Source organism: Anarhichas minor, unplaced genomic scaffold (genome assembly GCF_050575085.1).
Source record: "Anarhichas minor isolate MPS153535 unplaced genomic scaffold, ASM5057508v1 ptg000027l, whole genome shotgun sequence".
NCBI classification, from domain to species: Eukaryota; Metazoa; Chordata; class Actinopteri; order Perciformes; family Anarhichadidae; genus Anarhichas; species Anarhichas minor.
This window is the reverse complement of record NW_027466473.1, coordinates 24,420,001-24,442,500: the sequence shown is the minus strand read 5'-3', so window position 1 is coordinate 24,442,500 and position 22,500 is coordinate 24,420,001. Positions and strand designations below refer to the sequence as shown.

General features: G+C 38.4%; 2 protein-coding genes across 14 annotated transcripts in view; both read right to left on the bottom strand.

Annotated features, from left to right (window-relative positions):
- arrb2a (arrestin, beta 2a) overlaps positions 1–9,774 on the bottom strand; it is a 24,716-nt gene extending 14,942 nt beyond the window's left edge. For 7 of the 13 annotated variants that reach the window (XM_076102762.1, XM_076102763.1, XM_076102764.1 and 4 more), the window contains exons 1-7: positions 9,554–9,774; positions 4,006–4,036; positions 2,057–2,117; positions 1,837–1,881; positions 1,584–1,619; positions 699–796; positions 16–114 (exon numbers count right to left, since the gene is read on the bottom strand). In XM_076102762.1, coding sequence (XP_075958877.1) covers positions 16–114; positions 699–796; positions 1,584–1,619; positions 1,837–1,881; positions 2,057–2,117; positions 4,006–4,036; positions 9,554–9,576 — 393 coding nt within the window. In that variant the 5' untranslated portion in view covers positions 9,577–9,774. Of the gene's footprint in view, positions 1–15; positions 115–698; positions 797–1,583; positions 1,651–1,836; positions 1,882–2,056; positions 2,120–4,005; positions 4,037–9,553 lie in introns of those variants that run through there. The other 6 variants (XM_076102767.1, XM_076102770.1, XM_076102771.1 and 3 more) reach the window with 2 other exon arrangements.
- Positions 9,775–10,831: 1,057 nt separating this feature from the next.
- Positions 10,832–22,500, bottom strand: part of ap4m1 (adaptor related protein complex 4 subunit mu 1) — a 15,980-nt gene continuing 4,311 nt past the window's right edge. The window contains exons 7-16 of the mRNA XM_076101684.1: positions 19,030–19,107; positions 17,141–17,203; positions 16,991–17,057; positions 16,841–16,894; positions 16,621–16,727; positions 15,239–15,330; positions 14,412–14,456; positions 14,027–14,077; positions 11,611–11,728; positions 10,832–11,350 (exon numbers count right to left, since the gene is read on the bottom strand). Of these exons, the coding sequence (XP_075957799.1) occupies positions 11,159–11,350; positions 11,611–11,728; positions 14,027–14,077; positions 14,412–14,456; positions 15,239–15,330; positions 16,621–16,727; positions 16,841–16,894; positions 16,991–17,057; positions 17,141–17,203; positions 19,030–19,107 (867 nt within the window). The 3' untranslated portion in view covers positions 10,832–11,158. The remainder of the gene's footprint in view (positions 11,351–11,610; positions 11,729–14,026; positions 14,078–14,411; positions 14,457–15,238; positions 15,331–16,620; positions 16,728–16,840; positions 16,895–16,990; positions 17,058–17,140; positions 17,204–19,029; positions 19,108–22,500) is intronic.

The window sequence follows — 22,500 nt, the reverse complement described above, 5'->3', positions numbered from 1 at the left end:
AGAGCCCAGACTCACAGTGAAGTAGAACGGGTGAGCATGTTGGCCCAGTTTCTTCAGCAGCCTCTCCTGCAGCCGACTGTTGGGTTTCTTCTCTTCAGGCACTGGAGGGAAGGCCTGAGAGAGAGAGGAGAGACAGAGAGATGGGTATATTCAAACAAGACGAAGATTAACGACTTCAAACACAACATATTGATTTTACAGTAGCGTTTTAGATCTTTTGTCGCAGTTAAAGTAAAGGTACTAATACCACACTGTAAAAATACTCTGATACAGTATAAGTACTAATACTACACAGTAAAAATATTCTGTTACAGTAAAATGTTCCTTCAGTAAAAGTATGTCAGTATAATCAGTCAAATGTAGTTAAAGTATTCAAACGGTGACTGTTGTACTATTATATATTATATCAGTAGAGTATTAATACTAATACATTCATGTAAAAAGAGGACTTTACTGTTTTTGTTCAGCTGGAGCTCATCTTTGAACTTTTTGAACACTTGAATTATTTTCGTTGCCGATACTTTTCTCCATTAACTGATCAATGGATTGATTGATTGGTAGGTTGATTGATTGATTGATTGGTAGGTTTATTGATTGGTAGGTTTATTGATTGATTGGTTGGTTGATTGGTAGGTTGATTGATTGATTGGTACATCTGGTGATGAAGGTGTAGTAGGAGGTCAGCAGGTGAAGCTCACCTGGAAGGTGGAGATGTAGAGATCCTTCCTGAAGGACAGACCCAGGACGTCCAGGTCCTCACGGCCATACCGAAACGCACAGGTGAGTGTGACGAAGACTACAGGGAGGAAGAGAAGAAATGTTTTAGAGAATCTTCACCTCATAACAGCATTTAAAACTATTTATGATCTATAAATAGTTTTAGTCCATTTGTTATTAAATGTTTCAAAACATTTATTTCCTGTTTCAAAGCTGCTGTACACAAATACTACTAAAACTACTACTACCCTTTTATACCTGCACACACGTCTGCAATAGTGTCAGAGATTAAAAATGTTCATATATATTCTGTATTTTACAAATATTTTATTTATGCCTGCAAACACATCTACCATAGTCCGATACATTTTATTTATTTTAACTATTTTATAGCTGCACACATGTCTATCACAGTATTATATATATTATGTTTCATGTGTATATATATATATATATTCAGTATTTGTATATATTGTATTTTATACCTGCACACATCTGCAGCAATATTATATATATTATTGCTTTTTAATTTATTTGATATATATATTTTATTTACACACACGTCTACCACGTTTTTTTATTCAATTTTTTTCATTTATAATATATTTTTAGAAGAAAACAAGTCAACCAGCGTATGTTTTATTTACATGTATTTAGGTATGTTCTATATTTTAAATATATTATATTTTACACACACACACATCTACCACAGTATTATTATTATATAATTTTCTATTTCATATATATTCTATATTTCAAATATATTGTATTTTATACCAACACATATCTTAAAATATATCATATTATGTAAATGTAATATATGTATTAACATCTGTTTTATGTCTTGTATTGTACTTTGTACTTGCATGTATTTTGTAGTAGTTTTGTTGGAGGATGCTTCACTGTCATTGTTGTACAGACGACAAATGAAGACTTGACACAAACGACATGGAATTTAAGAACAACTGAAATCTAACTAACGACATCCAAATATAAACATATTACTGATGAGTTTTAAACGTGGTAATATACTTCATAGGAGCCAAATACACTCAGAACAACACAGACAGTAAACATGATGAGACAGCAGATGTTAAGATAAAGAACCAGATGTTCTACCTTTCCTGTCTTTCAGGTACTCGGGGTCCACGAGGATCACTCCATCTGAGAGCGGGAAGAACACAAACCGCCGCGTCATCGTCTTTAAAAGATCCCATCGACCAATCACAGACACACGTTCATTCATTCACAGTTCAGCCTCTGAACAACACACGAGTTACTGACCCTCTTGATAGAATGTGACGATACAAACCTCCAGATTCCAGATGTGCTGACTCACCTACTGGGTCCACGTGGTCCAGGTGATCCACGAAGTCTCTCTTTCCCAGGTACACCGTCACCTGCACCGACCAATCACAGCGTCACACGTCTTACTGTCATTCATTCATTCAGGGGTTCGTTTTCATGTCTCATGACTGAAACTCCATGAAGAATCACATCAAACATTGTAAACACAGATCTGTAGTTTCATCAGTTAAACAGCTGGTTATTGTAGTTTTTAATCAAGATAACAGGAGGAAGTAGAGCGTTAGTGGGACTATTTTTAGCAGCGGATTAATCCTCATTTGGGGCTCTAGTGAGTCAGAGTGACCGACAGTGACTTTGTTTACATCAATAACTAATTATTAAATGTCTGATGAATATTAATATTCTACTGATACTGCTGTTTAAATGCAGCAACTTATTATTAAATATGATGATTTATTGTCTTTCCCATGAATCACATCCTGATGGAATCATGTGTCTGATAACTTGAAACATGTTTTCATCTAAATTGACAATAACGAACTCAAACAAACTCATATTTATTAGAACATCTGATTATTTTGCACTAAAAGTCTTAAATAATAAAATACAGAAATAGACGTTACTGTGTGGTTATTTTATACAAACTATATATTTATTAGACTACCTTACCTGCTGATATATATAAATATATTTTATCTTTACCTGCACACACGTCTATCACATTATTATAAATGATATATTCATATATTAATTACATATTTTAAGCTTTATTTTTATATATTCTACATTTCACATATATTTATATTAGTGCTGGGCAAGTTAACTCGTTATTTTCGCGTTAACGCATTCATTCATTAACGCCGACAATTATTTTATCGCGCATTAACGCATTTTTTAAATTTATTATTATAATTTTTTTTTATTGAAAGACAAGATACAATAAATAGACATAACAACAAGAGGATAAGAACAGTGGGATAAAAGCCAGCAAACATCCTGTAGTCAGTTATGTGTGTGTGTGTGTGTGTGTGTGTGTTGCCGTAGAGAAAAGGGGGCAGAAATAAAGAGAGAAGCTGCACCAGCTGTTGCTCTCCCTGGAGACTACTGGACATCGCTGAGGTCAACTCAGCAGACACTGACATGTTAGTGCACCTATATACTGACATTCACGGTAAACGCATTTAAACGGCACAGATCGGGAGCGAGCGAAGGACTTTGAAAGTTAGCAGAAAGATTAACGTGAGACAACATCCGGTTTCTTCAGACGAACATCCGGTTTTCAGAATAAGATGTCAACAAAGTATGAATTATATTCACATTAAGTATAAAACATGCTGCCTGCATCTCGTGAACCAAATGTTATTGCCCTTTAGTTCATATAGCAGTACTTTTAAAATAAAAGTGCGCAATACACTACTTTTGAATTCATTATTGAACTTTACCATAACAATGAGATTAATCGCAAAAGATCCATGCGATTAATCGCGATTAAATATTTTAATCGTTGCCCAGCACTAGTTTATATATTTCTATATACATATAAACGTCTGCACTATTCGTGGTTCATGTCTTGGATTCTAGTTTATACTTGCATGTTTTCATACATAGTTAATACATAGTTTTACATGATATGTAATAGAATAATAGAATAAGACATAAATCCTGTTTGAATAACACGGATCACATCCACAGTAATAACTGAGTAGTACTGTGTAAACGTAGTATTTCCATAGTAATGAAGTACACGATACTCAGTTATTCACCTACTCGTTCTTTATTTTAGGATTTTACATGTTTATGTTCATGTTTGGTAGAAACAGTTATAGTAGAAGTAGTATTTCTCCTCTGTGGCTGCAGTACTTTTAAATACTCTGAAGATTCTTCTGTACTTCTACACGTACTGAAGTAGTATTTCCTTGTGGTATTACTACTTGTACTATGTGGATGTATTTCATCACAGTTGCAGAATAAATAACTCACCTTACAGTTGGGACTCGACTTCTTGAAAACTCTGAGAAGTTTGGAAAGAAGAAGAAGAAGCAGAAGAAGGAGCAGAAGCAGAAGGAGAAGGAGAAGAAGAAGCAGGAGGAGAAGGAGAAGAAGGAGGAGAAGAAGAAGCAGGAGAAGAAGAAGCAGAAGGAGGAGAAGGAGAAGAAGGAGGAGAAGAAGCAGAAGGAGGAGAAGGAGAAGGAGAAGGAGAAGAAGAAGGAGAAGAAGCAGGAGGAGAAGAAGAAGGAGAAGAAGAAGCAGAAGGAGAAGAAGGAGGAGAAGAAGAAGCAGAAGGAGAAGAAGGAGAAGGAGAAGAAGGAGGAGAAGGAGAAGAAGGAGGAGAAGGAGAAGAAGCTGTTAGTCTGTTTTTATATATTTGGTTTAATTTGAGTTAAAATCAACAAATAACGAGGAAGAAAAACACATGAAGACGTTTTTAAAGTGATGAAGAGTTTTCCATCTGAGGAAACGTTTGTTTCCACACAGCAGGAAGTGGTCAGAGAGGGAGACTGGTCCATATGATCGTTATGTTATTATGGGATGTCACCACAGAGCTCCATGAGACACAAACCTCTAAACAGAACATCCAGTGTTTAGAGTGAAGCTCTGAACTCTTCAAACCTCACATAGAAACACACAATTCAAAAGATAAGTTTTACCAGTTAAATCTCATCATTATTGTTATTAATGAAGTATAATAATGTGCTTAGAGCTCGTGTTAGAAGGTCAACAGCTCATAATTCATCTCTAATATCTGTTTTATATTAACGTGAAAACATCTCCTTCAAACTACTGGATTTATTCTAGTTCATCACCAAAACTACATTTTACAGATGACATGTGAACACATCATGATAACGTTATAATGTACCTTCAGCCAGTACTCATGTTCACTGAGCAGAGCCTGAAGGCATCATCATGTAACTGAAGTGAACCTCTGTTGGTTAGCCGTTAGCGGTGCTGCTAACGTTACTAGCTCTCCTCTGATTGGTTGTTTACAATGAAACATCAGCGATACAGAGACTAGAAACACATGTTCTACTGAGTCAGTAAAACTTTATTTACACTGTGATGGTTAACGTTAAAACTTTATTTACACTGTGATGTTAACGTTAAAACTTTATTTACACTCTGATGGTTAACGTTAAAACTTTATTTACACTGTGATGGTTAACGTTAAAACTTTATTTACACTGTGATGGTTAACGTTAAAACTTTATTTACACTGTGATGTTAACGTTAAAACTTTATTTACACTCTGATGGTTAACGTTAAAACTTTATTTACACTGTGATGGTTAACGTTAAAACTTTATTTACACTGTGATGTTAACGTTAAAACTTTATTTACACTCTGATGGTTAACGTTAAAACTTTATTTACACTGTGATGGTTAACGTTAAAACTTTATTTACACTGTGATGGTTAACGTTAAAACTTTATTTACACTGTGATGGTTAACGTTAAAACTTTATTTACACTGTGATGGTTAACGTTAAAACTTTATTTACACTGTGATGGTTAACGTTAAAACTTTATTTACACTGTGATGTTAACGTTAAAACTTTATTTACACTCTGATGGTTAACGGTAAAACTTTATTTACACTGATGGTTAACGGTAAAACTTTATTTACACTCTGATGTTAACGATTAAACTTTATTTACACTCTGATGGTTAACGATTAAACTTTATTTACACTCTGATGGTTAACGATTAAACTTTATTTACACTCTGATGGTTAACGATTAAACTTTATTTACACTCTGATGGTTAACGATTAAACTTTATTTACACTCTGATGGTTAACGATTAAACTTTATTTACACTCTGATGGTTAACGATTAAACTTTATTTACACTCTGATGGTTAACGATTCAACTATTTACACTGATGTTAACGTTAAAACTTTATTTACACTGTGATGGTTAACGATTCAACTATTTACACTGATGTTAACGTTAAAACTTTATTTACACTCTGATGGTTAACGGTAAACTGTGTCATTACAACACTACATGAAGGAAACGCCTCAACAGTCAAATGTTCATCAACATGAAGCATCTTTTAGGACCAAAATCTTTAAAATATCAGGTTGAAAATGTGGATTTGAACAAGAGGAATAAACTACAACAGGGCACGATAATACAATAAAATAATATTATTATTATTATTATTATTATTATTATTATTATTATTGATGATGATGATGATGATGATAGTATTGATCAGAACCAGCATCTTACTCACAGCACTTACGAGTGTGAAACATTCACTTCCTTCCTTCTACTGGAGGCCACAACACACAAACAGGAAGTAACAAACGTCTCCGGTTAGAAGACGAGTCGCTGCTGCTTTCACTGTTTTAACACACAGCTGACGGCTGCTTCCTGTCAGATTCCTTTCACCGCCCGTTTTATTTCCATCACTTCAAAGCAACCGTTAAAACTGATTCATAGCTTTTTAAAAGCTCCACTTTATTGATATTTTGAGCAGCAGATTTACAAGAAAACAAACCATTTAACGACCTGTAGGAGTTCATGTTCTGAGTCTAACGTTACAAATCACAGACCAATAAACAAACATGAGTTCAGCCTCCGGTTTTTCAAAATAATGCTGTGTTTTTAACCGTCTGAGCATCAGATGTTTGTTGGCCGCCGTGGGAATAAAACTCTTCAGGAAAACAGTAAACACACTTTAACGCTCGACTGGCTGCTTCCACAACAGCTGATCCACTTGCAGCAAGTGTGGGGGGGGGGGGGGGGGGGGGGGGGGGGGAGGCTTCATGCCCGGACAAGAACTGAACGTGTTTTTCTGTCTGTTGGAGTAGTTTTGGTTTCAGTGGAGACGTTGATCTTCCCATAATGACACGTCTTTAAAGATGGTGGAATACACCAGCAGCAGTATTTCATATATTCTTTGATTTAACTGTAACTTCTCCTCTGCTGTTTTTAATGATCCACTTTGTTTTGGTTTTATTCTCGTGCCTCGTGTTTTAAACGGTGATGTTTAACCTGCGATGGTCTGTGGGCCGATGTAACAGAATCATAGAATCAACAACAATATTAGGAAAATAATTAGTGGAAAAAGTGTTACAAATAGATGAAAAACCTTTTTTTTTTAAATGTCAGACGATGTCATAAAAATACGTGGAAAATATATAAAAGTATTAAAAAATATCCGATAAATATGTTTGAAAAAAATCTGAAAAAGAGCAAACATTACATGTAAAATATCTGAAAAAAATTGTGGAAAATGTCCAAGAAATATGTAAAAAAAACATCCTATAAATGCCCAAAAGTTATTAGTAAAATATGTGACAAAATAACTCCAATAAATCTCGTTGTCTCAACATGTGAGCCACATCACATGCTGCTGTGAAAGAATCTGGACTCTTAGTTATTTATTTAAATCAGGTTCTCCAAAACACGTCAACGCAGTCTGTTAGTGTGGACAACTCCACTTCCTCATAAGCTGGGTCTTATTTTGGTAGTTCGCCCTTCCTTCCTGTCCGTCCTGGTGACGTTTGAGTCGATCGGTCAGAATCAAGTGAAGCTCTGAAGACTACAGACTGTTTCACACCAACATGGAGATTAAAGATGAAGTGGTCTCCAGACACATTACAAACTACGTACGTGTTCAAACGAGACACGTTTCTACTTGAGCTTCAATAATCAGTCGACGGGAAAATTAATCTGCAACTATTTTCACAATGAATCGTTTTTCAAACAAAAATACCAAATATTGTGTGATTCCAGCTTCATGTGACGATCTGTTGGTGGAATAAAACAAACGGATTAAATACATCGACCTGGACTTTAACAGACCAGGAAATAAATAAAGAATCAATTCAGGGCTTTTGTTTTGATACATCTCGACTATTCAGGGATCCTGGTCATAAAGCTGAGCTGCTGCAGCTCGACTTTATGCAAATGTCTTCTGACCCTGTTAACGATAACCACCAAGAACAATTTGACTGGTGACACACACACACACACACACACACACACACACACACACACACACACACACACACACACACACACACACACACACACACACACACACACACACACACACACACACACACACACACAGTGTGCAACAGGAAGTGAAGAAGCTTCTCCTGTTAACGACGTTCTGAAGTGACTTCACACAAACAGAAGTTCAGCATCAGAGAGACGCCCAAGTCTCCTCAACTGTCAGACTGTTTGTCCATTAGCTTAGCATCAGATGTGACTTTGGTACTGGTAACCACGACAACACCCACCATAAACAACAATACCCAAAGTGGATTGTTCTCATGGTGCATAAAAACACAAGAAGAAGAAATGAACAGATGTAACATCCTGAGAAGCAGTGGATTTAAATAGGAAATGATCAAAGAGATATATTAATTATCAGCTCATAGTTGTATTGTTACAGTTCCTCCATGTTGTATTTATTCTCTCGTTATGCTGATGATTGGTTTTCTCTGTTAAGATCTTTGCGAGGTTATTTTTTGTTAACAAGTCAACAGTAAAAAGGTTTATTTTCCCCTCAGAGGAAGAGAATAAACACGGATAATCTGTCAGTGGTACTCGTTTCCTAACAGGAAGTGAGTGAAGTGTGAGCAGAGGAAAGCTTTATCGACACTAGTGGACTACGCTCAACACAACACATGAGAGGAGGAAGTCTCTAAAGAACACACAACACCTGAAACATCAACCTTCTTCAGCTGGAAACAGGAAGTGTACTCAATAAAACACACCAGATCTACAGGTACATATAGTACTCTGTACTGTACTCCACCTCAGAGGTACATATAGTACTTTTCACTGTACACCAGCTCTAACGTCATACATGACTGCTGTAAACACAGGTGACACCCTGAGGCTTTTAGAAGGAGCTGAAAGTTATCGTGTGAACACTTCACCTCCATCAGTCAGAGCCTCTGCTCACCTGTTCACTGTGACGACTCAACAACACCTGAGTGACACCTCACTGCCTCTCACGAGCTGCATGTCAACGAGAAGCCTCCTAAATATACATTTATAGATAATAAGCACGAGTTAGTAGCAGGCTACCGCAGGTAGAACCACGAGCGCTCTCCAATCAAAAACACATGCATTGTAAACATCCCTCGTGTATTTAACAACATAAAACTAAACTATACATTTATTATGAATCATTTAAATGTTGCACTAAAATCGGCTTTGTCAAAATCCACCTATCAGCACTTAAAAACAATACAATCGTAGGTTTAACTCTATATTGTCATTGGTCGATAACCGCCCACTACGGCCGTATTGTGCTGTTAACGCATCGTCTTAGACACTAAAGAACGCGTCATATTTAAAGATAAACAGCGCAGTTGCACGCGCTACGCAGTGTACTGGCTTTAATGTGTTAAGTCGGTTATTTATATTGTTTTATCTCAAGAGAGGGATATTGACAAGATATCAAAGTGCGTGAGAACGGATGCTAGCAGCTAAGCTACAGCGGCTAGCAGCTGTAGCTTAGCTGCTAGCCTAGCCTAGCCTAGCTTAGCCGTCTCCTACCTGGTGCCCGCCTTGTCCCCCATCTCCTCTGCAGAGATCCCGACCTAAACGAGCCCGGACCCCCGGAGGTGTCTCGACTTTATAGGAGAACGAGAGTGTTTCTTCTTCAGGGTTCAGCTCCGTTCACCCTCCATCAGCTAGTTAGTTAGTTAGTATGCTAATTTTATTTAGCGCCGCCTCGGCTCCTCTCTGGCTTCTTCCGCAAAGGCAGGATCTCTGTGTGTGCGTGTGCAGCGGCTGCAGATCACGTTGCGCAGCGCAGAGCGTCTCCAGCAAACATGACAACACGAGGCACTGAATGTTAAAAAATAGATGATACAGAGATGACTACTAGTACTATTAAATATTAATATTGTGTTTATTAACCTGCTGCACTACACACACACACACACACACACACACACACACACACACACACCTGTCTTCTAAAGAACACACATCTACAGTTGAGATTTACTCCGTAATAGTATTTAAAAAATGCAGAAAACTTGATAAAACGAGTATTTTAGTTGTTCAACCAGCAGCCTCTTAGCTTAGCTTAGCATAAAGACAGTAAACAGAGGGGAACTGTTAGCCTGGCTCAGTCAACCAGCTCTAAAGCTCTAAAACTCCTGTTTAAACATTTAAATTCAGTTTTACGTTGTTTATGTACGTGACTATTTCCTGTTAGTACTGGTACTGCACTTAAGTAGTTTCTAGGTACTTGTACTTTGCTTGAATATTCCCATATTCCTTTTACATACTTCTACTCTACCACAACTAAGAGGTACATATTGTACTTTTTACTGACAAATAGACTTTAAAATACATTCCTCACCATCAGTATATGAAGTAACTAAATGAGCTCCACTGGAGGCCAACATTAATGCATCAATCATTTAATATATAGTATTCTGCATAATGAGTACTTTTACTTTGAGTCATTTAAGTTCATTTTGATGCCGATACTTTTGTACTTTTACTTCAGTAAAAAATATAAAATGCAGACTTTACTGCGTGTACTCAGATACTTTGTGTACTTCCTGTTTCCAGACAGAAAACCAGAAGAAGAAGGAAACAAAACGTGTGAAATAATCTTCAGGTTCATCAGACGGCCATCACTGAACAAAAAGTTTAAACCCAAACGATAAACCACAGAGAGGAAATAATGAGTGAAGGAGAAGTGGAGCAGCTCCTTTTTGTTTTCTATCAGTGAGACGAGAATCTTCTGCTTTTCAACTGACGTTTAAACTCAAACACAACTCAACTCTGAGACAAAACATCAAACAGAAGGTCACATAAAGAGGAAACATGACTTTTATTTACACGTGTGTGTGTGTGTGCAGATAAGTACATGAACGATAAACATTCCTTCGCATATGTGGATTAATCCGCCGCTGAAAATAGTCCCCAGCTAAGTCTTTATTAGTAGGAACCAATGAGCCTCAGACAGGAACTCATACGGTATTGAGAGACGGACCGTCATGACGTTTGGGGATTGTTGACGTGAAGAGAAAAGGTTTTAAAAAAAGAAAAATAAATACAGTCAGCATGTAACTGAATAAAAACAGAAGTTAACAAAATAAAGTTCATGAGGTTGTCTCTTATTGTGAAAGAACTTCCTGGTCAGAGGCGGATGATGTAGGAGTCGGAGTGGGTGACGTAGCGAACCCACCGCTGAGATGGACCCGGCTGGACCGGAGACAGGCGGAGGAACCGGATCTGAAGACCTGTGACGGTGAGCTGAGGAAGCTCAAAGACCAGACCCACCGGACCCACCTCCAACATGGAGGACGGGCTCAGACCTGAGACCTCCAGCTGAGGGAGGGGGGGGGGGGGGGGGGGGGTGTAGAAGAGGAGGAAGAGGAGGAGGTGGAAGAGGAAGAGGAGAAGTTGTCATCTTAAAATGTTGTTTTTTGTCAACAAACTAAACTCACAGAAATAAAGCAAATGTTTTAATTTCTGCATAAAAAAATCACGTCAACATCTGTTGAACCACAATGCACAGCTAAAATACTGTGTGTGTCTGTCTGTGTGTCTGTGCGTCTGTCTGTGTGTGTGTGTGTCTGTGTGTTCACCTTGAACAGAGCAGACAGTTGTGTTCCTCCAGGGAAACGAGGGATCGTCCAGTCGATGGCTCTGTTCTGAAGCTTCAGCTCAGAGCTCTGATCAGGACTGCTGAGCTCCTGAGACAGACTGAACACACACACACACAATTAAACTTCTTCTTCATCAACAGTGTCAGACAGCACATGTGACCCTGAGGAGGTCAGAGGTCATTGGAGGGTGAAGCAGAAAAGCTTCCAGAAGTGATGATGATGATAAACAGGTGATTTGATTGATAATCCTAAAGAGAGCTTTCAGCTCATGTGAACCTCAGACTAATTACACAGTTTACCATTAACCATCACAGTGTAAATAAAGTTTTATCGTTAACCATCAGAGTGTAAATAAAGTTGTACCGTTAACCATCAGAGTGTAAATAAAGTTTTATCGTTAACCATCAGAGTGTAAATAAAGTTTTACCGTTAACCATCAGAGTGTAAATAAAGTTTTATCGTTAACCATCACAGTGTAAATAAAGTTGTACTGACTCAGTAGAACATGTGTTTCTAGTCTCTGATCTCTGATAATGTTTCATTGTAAACAACCAATCAGAGGAGAGCTAGTAACGTTAGCAGCACCGCTAACGGCTAACCAACAGGAGGAGAGCTAGTAACGTTAGCAGCACCGCTAACGGCTAACCAACAGGAGGAGAGCTAGTAACGTTAGCAGCACCGCTAACGGCTAACCAACAGGAGGAGAGCTAGTAACGTTAGCAGCACCGCTAACGGCTAACCAACAGGAGGAGAGCTAGTAACGTTAACAGCACCGCTAACGGCTAACCAATGGAGGTTCCCTTCAGTTACATTATGATGCCTTCAGGCTCTGCTCAGTTAACATGAGTACTGGCTGAAGGTACACTATAACGCAGAGGTAGCCAACACGATGCCTGCGGGCACCCTGTCGCCCGCAGGGACCACGTGAGTCGCCCGCGAGACATGTTCTAAAAATAGCACTAGTCACCATTGGAGCTCCGTCTAAAATTGTAGTTGCTGTTCTTTTTTAATCAAAAACGCTTGCATTAGTGTAGATTTTAAAATGACAATATTTCTTGTCATAAGAGAGTTGGGTACCCGGAGGCGCACGGCGGACAGCCAGGACGAGGCCGCTGCACTAGGTTTTCAGGTTCCGAATGGCGGGCGCTTCCCGTTGGCGCCAGACGCGCGCCGCGAGCGCACCCTGTCGTCAGGTCTGTAAATCCTCGGAACAGGCCGCGGGGCAACAACTCAGGGGTGGCGGGGGTAGAGGCGAGGCAACACAATCCGACCGAAAAGGCCCAGACTAGAGGTTTGAACGCGGGCACCCGAAGACGCTCGGCTATAGACGAGACTGGTTACTAGTTTCTTCGTTGAGAAAAAGGTACCGTCGGAAAAGCTGGTGTCGGTAACAACAGACGGGGCTCCCGCGATGACGGGCCGGCATGCGGCGTCATTGCGCAATGCAAAGGTGACCCAGACTTCCCAACATGTCTACATTACCACTGCATCATTCACCAGCAGGCGCTATGTGCAAAAGTAACCGGCTTTGATCATGTGATGATACAAATATATCAGAGATGTGATACCTCTGACTTTCAAATGTTGAAACAGATTAACAGAAATAAAAGTTGCATGTTTAAATATGTATTGTGGAAATCATTATTAATAATTATTGTGAGGAATAATTAACTGACATGTGATCAAACAGTCTCTTCACATATATTATTATTCTTAAGGTGATCTGTGCAACTTTGTTATTCAGGAAGTTTGTATCAAATCAGTAGCCCTTCGTACTACTCGGTACCCTTGAAGTAGCTCTCAGTTTAAAAAAGGTTGGTGACCCCTGATATAACGTTATCATGATGTGTTCACATGTCATCTGTAAAATGTAGTTTTGGTGATAAACTAGAATAAATCCAGTAGTTTGAAGGAGATGTTTTCACGTTAATATATTAGAGATGAATTATGAGCCGTTTAACTTCTAACACGAGCTCTAAGAACATTATTATACTTCATTAATAACAATAATGAGATTTATATAGATAAATATAATAATGATAATAAAAATACAATTCTTCTTCATCTGTTGTTCAGAGGATGTTTTGTCTCATTGAACACATTTTGTTCTCATCACTAAACTAAACTAGTAAAGAGGATTTAAAGTGACAGTACGCGGCTCTTCACCCTGACTCCTATTTGCATGACTTTAAATAACAAATGAGGAGCGCCTCCTCCTGCTCGCCTACTTTGTTAATGTCGTTTGCTATTTAAAAACGTTCCTGAACAAGACACACGTTCATTGAAATGAACTCTGGTGACTTCCTGTTTTGTGTTCACAGCGACGGAAAAACAAACGTCACATTCAAATAGAAGCTGAAGAGCAAACATGTGATTTGAATGAGAAGCGCCTCACCTCACAGAGCCTTTAGGGACCGGGATGGTGGCACAGACGTTGATGGCAGCGCTGTGAAAACAATGACATCATCATCATCGTGAATATTAACATCGTGTCACCTGGAAACAGGAATGTTTTTTGTTCTTTTTAGTCGTGGAAAGTACATATAAGTACTTAGAGTATTTCCATTCTATGGTACTTTCTACTTCTACTCGAAATATTTTATACGTTTTACTGCACTACTTTTCTCTGGCCCCTCAGATGTATCTGGTGACCCTCTGGAGGGCCCCGACCCCTATGTTGGGCCCCACTACACTAAACTAAGAGACAGCTACAACAGTAGCATCATGTACTAGTACTATGATATACTAATAGTACTTGTGGTACTGAAGTAAAAACGAACCTCTTTGGTGGCAGATCGCAGCGAAGCTTCAGGTGCATCAGCAGCCTGCAGAAGAACAACAATAGAGTAAAAGTACACAAGTATTGTCAGCTAAATGTAGTACAAGTATGTGTTGTGCAGACAGATCACAACATCTTAATGTTGTTGTAGCTTCTTGTATATTGTGTACTTGCACTTTACTTGATATATAAATGTAATAAAAACCGAAGAGAAGCTCACCGATTAACATTTTATATCTCGTTATCATACCTGTTTACAGTCATGATGCTAAGCTAAGCTAAGCTAACTGGCTGCTAGCTGTGGCTCTATATTTAAAGGACAGATGTGACTTCTGTTATTAAACCAGTCAGAGTATTTTCACAAGAAGTCAAACTATCAACAGAACCGACGAGAAGGAAACCGTGTTAAGACCCAGTTTGTAATAAACTGATTCATCAAATGATACGAAACAACGTGTTCATGGTGTCAGTCGGGACTCTGAGACTCTGGGACTCTGAGACCCTGAGACTCTGAGACTCTGGGACTCTGGGACTCTGGGACTCTGAGACCCTGAGACCCTGGGACCCTGGGACTCTGAGACCCTGGGACTCTGAGACCCTGGGACTCTGAGACTCTGGGACTCTGGGACTCTGAGACCCTGAGACTCTGGGACTCTGGGACTCTGGGACCCTGAGACCCTGGGACTCTGGGACTCTGGGACTCTGAGACCCTGAGACTCTGGGACTCTGAGTCCCTGGGACTCTGAGACTCTTGAGACTCTGGGACCCTGAGACCCTGGGACTCTGAGACCCTGGGACTCTGAGACCCTGAGACTCTGGGACACTTACCTCCCCCCGCTGTCTCTCTCGATGGTTGGGAACAGGCGGAAGGGGGGCGCTGAGGGCAGGTCGTCACTCAGCTGGTATTGCATCACTGTTTGCTGCGACAGGAAGAAGAAGAGTCGTGTCTCAGATGTCGGAGTGTCCTTGAACTCACCAACAAGGACAGTTTTCATCACCAGACAAAACAACTTAAAAAGCAGTGAATTGTTCACAATCAGTGAATAAACACCATGAAAGAGTCTAAACCTGCTGGATTCTGTTCATTAGTAGAAGTGGTTTGTAATTAAAGTGCTGGAACATTCAGGAATCTGTGAAAGAGGCTTAGTGAGACTTTCACCACATTTAAGCTCCGCAGAAAGAAAACAAAGCGTTTAGTTTCATGAGAGACGTTTAGTTTTGTGAGACTTGAAGCATTTTATTTAGTCTAAATAAATTTAATTCAGAAGGTTTAATGTTTAGTTTTTCTGCATAAGGCTCCAAAAAAGTCCTGAAAGCCAAACGTCCTATTTAATGCTGTTGCTGTGAACACACCATGTATTGATATAAACGAGGGTACACATCACCCTGAAGGTACATCAGGTGTTCACTATAAATAAAAACTAGGAGTTAGTTTTACAGATTAAAGCTCCGGTTAATCTGTAAAACATGTTCGTTATATTTGTTAAAATTCTTTCTTCATCCGACAGAAAGAAATAAAGTAAAAGATTCGAAAGAAAGAGAGAAAATATCTTTTAATGAGCCGACCAATCATAGGACGGACTACCTGTCTGTCTCTCTGTCTCTGTCTTCCTGTCTACCCGTCTTCTCATTCCTCCTCACCAGAGTTTTCTAACAGCTGTTCTCCTAACAGCTGTAATTACTAACAGCAGCCATGTTGTTTGTTTACGTCCTGGTGTTGATTTCGGGGGCGTGTCTTCAGAGAGATCAGTGATGAAGACTTTCTCTCTGATAAACACTTTGACTGGAGAAGAGTTAGAAGCACCGAGCTGGTTCTTAGGTTGGATGATTTCAAAATGTACTCTTGATCCTCAACATCACAACCTGTTGCCTTAAAGAGACAGTACAGATGTTTCGAGTGTTTGTGTGAGTTTCACTACAGTAGATGGAGTAATGTTCTGCTGTGGACGTATTCTAGACTCCTAAAGAATCTATCTGAGTCATATTTAGAACATCTTCACCTCTTATCTCCGCTCTCTTCAAACACACCAGACTTCACAGAAGCATCGTTCTGCCTCTCAGACCGCAGCAGTCTGTTGGTGTTGTTGAGAGACTTTGGTGAATCTGAACTTTAAAACACCGAATACAACCACACTTCAAAACATGCCGACGGGCTGGAACCAATAACAAGGGAGACGGATAAGGAACCAATCAAAAGGCAGCGTTGGCACCTCTCCCTGACTCGGACAGAGTCGGAGGATCCGGTTGCTGTCGAACTCGTCCAATCGGACGGCCTGATTGAAGCTGCACTCGTCAACACGAACCGCAGCTCCGTAACCTGAAGAAGAAACAACAGAAACATCTCCCTGAACACCACACACACAACGTGAAGGACGACTTTCAATGTCTCGTGTGTGTGTGTGTGTGTGTGTGTGTGTGTGTGTGTGTGACCTCTGAGCTGGGACTTCCCGATGCTGAACTCTTCGTTCAGACCGATTCTCATCTCTGTTGAAGAAGAAGAAGACGTGTCAGTGTGCTGCGTCATGTTTCTGTACTTGTGAGGACAAAGTGAGTAAAACCCTCAAAGAGCCTCAAACTCACCCGAGCAGCTCGGCATGTAACACTTGACTCTGATTTCTCCCTCGATGTCGGCCTTCATCAGAACTCCCTGCAGAACAAAACCAGGTGAGTTCATCTTCACACTGTTAAATGTGTTGCTTTGATGTTTCCAGACAGCGGGATGTTACTCACGTTGGAGCCGATGACGACCGACATCCTCTCGATCACGTCCACAAATATCTCACTCTTCCCACCCTGGAAAAACAACACATGTACGGAAACTGTGAGTTTGTTCCAGGAAATCTACAGTCGACCTGGGACCCGACTATTTACTGGAACATGTCAGTTATTTTATCCAACCCAGCCCTGTAAAAAAACAACTCAAACTGCTCATTAATAACTGATAACGGACGTAATTATTGAGTGAAATTGAGGTGATCGACAGACCAAACCTGGACTTTCATCTGTAACTAAATACAAATCAAAATATTTGGATTCTAGTTTTTTTCTCAACAATCAACACATTTGATTCTGCACTTTAATATACTGTATAAATATATACATATACATACAGTATATCTATATATACTAGTGCTGGGCAAGTTAACGCCTTATTATCGCGTTAACGCATTCATTAATTAACGCCGACAATTATTTTATCGCACGTTAACGCATTTTTAAAATTTATTATTATACTTTTTTTTTTTTTTTAATTGAAAGACAAGAGACAATACATATACATAACAACAAGAGGATGACAAGAACAGTGGGATAAAAGCCAGCAAACATCCTATAGTCAGTTGTGTGTGTGTGTGTGTGTGTGTGTGTGTGTGTCCTTGAGCCTTTTGAGATGGAATAAAAAATAAAAATAATAATTAAAAAACAACAACAAGAAAACAAAAAAAAACAGGTAAGTATTTTTAATTTATTATTATTGTAACAGACTGTCTCATGTTTATCGTTTTGTATTGGAGATATGATGTCCCTTCAGGGTTGCCGTAGAGAAAAGGCGACTTCCGCTTCTGGTCGAGGGGGGGGGCAGAAATAAAGAGAGAAGCTGCACCAGCTGTTGCTCTCCCTGGAGACTACTGGACATCGCTGCGGTAAAGTCAGCAGACACTCAGATCTCCGTGGTCAACTCAGCAGACACTTACATGTTAGTGCACCTATATGCTGACATTCACGGTAAACGCATTTAAACGGCACAGATCGGGAGCGAGCGAAGGACTTTGAAAGTTAGCGGAAAGATTAACGTGAGACAACATCCGGTTTCTTCAGACGAACATCCGGTTTTCAGAATAAGATGCCAACAAAGTATGAATTATATTCACATTAAGTATAAAACATGCTGCCTGCATCTCGTGAACCAAATGTTATTGCCCTTTAGTTCATATAGCAGTACTTTTAAAATAAAAGTGCGCAATACACTACTTTTGAATTCATTATTGAACTTTACCATAACAATGAGATTAATCGCGATTAAATATTTTAATCGTTGCCCAGCACTAATATTTACACATGTTCAGTTTAAATCAACGGACTCGTTGTATCCTGTTTGCTCTTTTTTCGGCTCTAAAAGTGTAAATTATATAAACTTCTACAACTTCTTCATTCCTCTTCCGGAGCTTTAAACTGCTCCCGTTCATGTGTCTGTTTCTAAAGACAAAACAATACTTTGGAAACTGGAAAACGTCCAGTGGTTCACAGACTGGATGACGAATGTTTCCAGACCAGCAGGAAGTCTTTAGTGCTGGATGTTTGATTTAAAAACTCAAGTATTTAAGTGTGTCTGTCGTGTGTCATCGTGTTCATCTTCTTCAGATGTATAAACACACATCAACTGGTATTTATAACGACTGTTCAGATCAGCCTAACTGTGTTTTATCTCAGATATCTGACACACGGAACGTTTTTAGGTTGTTTTTTTGCAACACAACTTTCTGTAAAACATCAATAAAAGGATCATTTATAAACATAATTTTAAATGATTAATGACTCTTTTATTAACATTTGAGCATCGCCTTCCTGTTGGGAGAACATCCAGTTAAACTTTGTTTTTCATGTTTAATGTGTCTATGTACCTGCTCTCTGCTGGACTGGATGGGTCTGGTGGCTGCAGAGCTCGGAGCCACTTTACTCTGCTGAGTCTCTGCTCCAAACTGCAGACAAACAACAACAACAATAATAAAGCGGCTGAACCCTGAACAGAAACACACATTAAATCAAATACAATTTAAATTATGTCACTGTACATGAAATAAGCAGCAATATTTTACACAAAGCACCATATAAACATTAAATACGTGTTTATAAAACACTATAATGTTGTTATTAATGAAGGCCAACAGGATAATGCACACAATAAAACACATTTATGAAGCGTTTGTTTATTTATTTTAAAAGCTAAACAGGGTGAAATCAAATAAAAGTTATTTATTTCTATTGGTTTGATGGTTCAGAGTCTCAGTACTGTAGACAGAAACTGAATGAAGGCAGAAAACTCTTTGTCAACAAAGACCAAACCTCAGTGACCTCTGGTGTTGATGATATTTGTGTCGATGATATTTGTGTCGATGATATTTGTGTCGTTGATATTTGTGTCGTTGATGATATTTGTGTCGATGATATTTGTGTCGATGATATTTGTGTCGTTGATATTTGTGTCGTTGATGATATTTGTGTCGTTGATATTTGTGTCGATGATATTTGTGTCGATGATATTTGTGTCGTTGATGATATTTGTGTCGTTGATGATATTTGTGTCGTTGATGATATTTGTGTCGTTGATATTTGTGTCGATGATATTTGTGTCGATGATATTTGTGTCGTTGATGATATTTGTGTCGTTGATGATATTTGTGTCGTTGATGATATTTGTGTCGTTGATGATATTTGTGTTGATGATATTTGTGTCGATGATATTTGTGTCGATGATATTTGTGTCGTTGATATTTGTGTCGTTGATATTTGTGTCGATGATATTTGTGTCGTTGATATTTGTGTCGATGATATTTGTGTCGATGATATTTGTGTCGTTGATATTTGTGTCGATGATATTTGTGTCGTTGATATTTGTGTCGTTGATATTTGTGTCGTTGATATTTGTGTCGTTGATATTTGTGTCGTTGATATTTGTGTCGTTGATATTTGTGTCGATGATATTTGTGTCGTTGATATTTGTGTCGTTGATATTTGTGTCGATGATATTTGTGTCGTTGATATTTGTGTCGATGATATTTGTGTCGTTGATATTTGTGTCGATGATATTTGTGTCGTTGATGATATTTGTGTCGATGATATTTGTGTCGATGATATTTGTGTCGTTGATATTTGTGTCGTTGATATTTGTGTCGATGATATTTGTGTCGTTGATGATATTTGTGTCGATGATATTTGTGTCGTTGATGATATTTGTGTCGATGATATTTGTGTCGATGATATTTGTGTCGTTGATGATATTTGTGTCGATGATATTTGTGTCGATGATATTTGTGTCGATGATATTTGTGTCGTTGATGATATTTGTGTCGATGATATTTGTGTCGATGATATTTGTGTCGTTGATGATATTTGTGTCGATGATATTTGTGTCGATGATATTTGTGTCGTTGATATTTGTGTCGATGATATTTGTGTCGTCGATGATATTTGTGTCGATGATATTTGTGTCGTTGATATTTGTGTCGATGATATTTGTGTCGTTGATATTTGTGTCGATGATATTTGTGTCGTTGATATTTGTGTCGATGATATTTGTGTCGTTGATATTTGTGTCGTTGATATTTGTGTCGTCGATGATATTTGTGTCGTCGATGATATTTGTGTCGTCGATGATATTTGTGTCGTCGATGATATTTGTGTCGATGATATTTGTGTCGTCGATGATATTTGTGTCGATGATATTTGTGTCGTTGATATTTGTGTCGATGATATTTGTGTCGTCGATGATATTTGTGTCGATGATATTTGTGTCGATGATATTTGTGTCGTCGATGATATTTGTGTCGATGATATTTGTGTCGATGATATTTGTGTCGTCGATGATATTTGCGTCGATGATATTTGTGTCGATGATATTTGCGTCGATGATATTTGCGTCGATGATATTTGTGTCGATGATATTTGTGTCGATGATATTTGTGTCGATGATATTTGTGTCGTCGATGATATTTGTGTCGATGATATTTGTGTCGTTGATATTTGTGTCGATGATATTTGTGTCGTCGATGATATTTGTGTCGATGATATTTGTGTCGTTGATATTTGTGTCGATGATATTTGTGTCGTCGATGATATTTGTGTCGATGATATTTGTGTCGTTGATATTTGTGTCGATGATATTTGTGTCGTTGATATTTGTGTCGATGATATTTGTGTCGTTGATATTTGTGTCGATGATATTTGTGTCGTTGATATTTGTGTCGTTGATATTTGTGTCGTCGATGATATTTGTGTCGTCGATGATATTTGTGTCGTCGATGATATTTGTGTCGTCGATGATATTTGTGTCGATGATATTTGTGTCGTCGATGATATTTGTGTCGATGATATTTGTGTCGTTGATATTTGTGTCGATGATATTTGTGTCGTCGATGATATTTGTGTCGATGATATTTGTGTCGATGATATTTGTGTCGTCGATGATATTTGTGTCGATGATATTTGTGTCGATGATATTTGTGTCGTCGATGATATTTGCGTCGATGATATTTGTGTCGATGATATTTGCGTCGATGATATTTGCGTCGATGATATTTGTGTCGATGATATTTGTGTCGATGATATTTGTGTCGATGATATTTGTGTCGTTGATATTTGTGTCGATGATATTTGTGTCGTTGATATTTGTGTCGTTGATATTTGTGTCGATGATATTTGTGTCGTTGATATTTGTGTCGATGATATTTGTGTCGATGATATTTGTGTCGTTGATATTTGTGTCGTTGATATTTGTGTCGATGATATTTGTGTCGATGATATTTGTGTCGTTGATATTTGTGTCGATGATATTTGTGTCGATGATATTTGTGTCGTTGATATTTGTGTCGATGATATTTGTGTCGTTGATATTTGTGTCGATGATATTTGTGTCGTTGATATTTGTGTCGATGATATTTGTGTCGATGATATTTGTGTCGTTGATATTTGTGTCGATGATATTTGTGTCGTTGATATTTGTGTCGATGATATTTGTGTCGATGATATTTGTGTCGTTGATATTTGTGTCGATGATATTTGTGTCGATGATATTTGTGTCGATGATATTTGTGTCGATGATATTTGTGTCGTTGATGATATTTGTGTCGATGATATTTGTGTCGATGATATTTGTGTCGTTGATATTTGTGTCGATGATATTTGTGTTGATGATATTTGTGTCGTTGATATTTGTGTCGATGATATTTGTGTCGATGATATTTGTGTCGATGATATTTGTGTCGATGATATTTGTGTCGATGATATTTGTGTCGTTGATGATATTTGTGTCGATGATATTTGTGTCGATGATATTTGTGTCGATGATATTTGTGTCGATGATATTTGTGTCGATG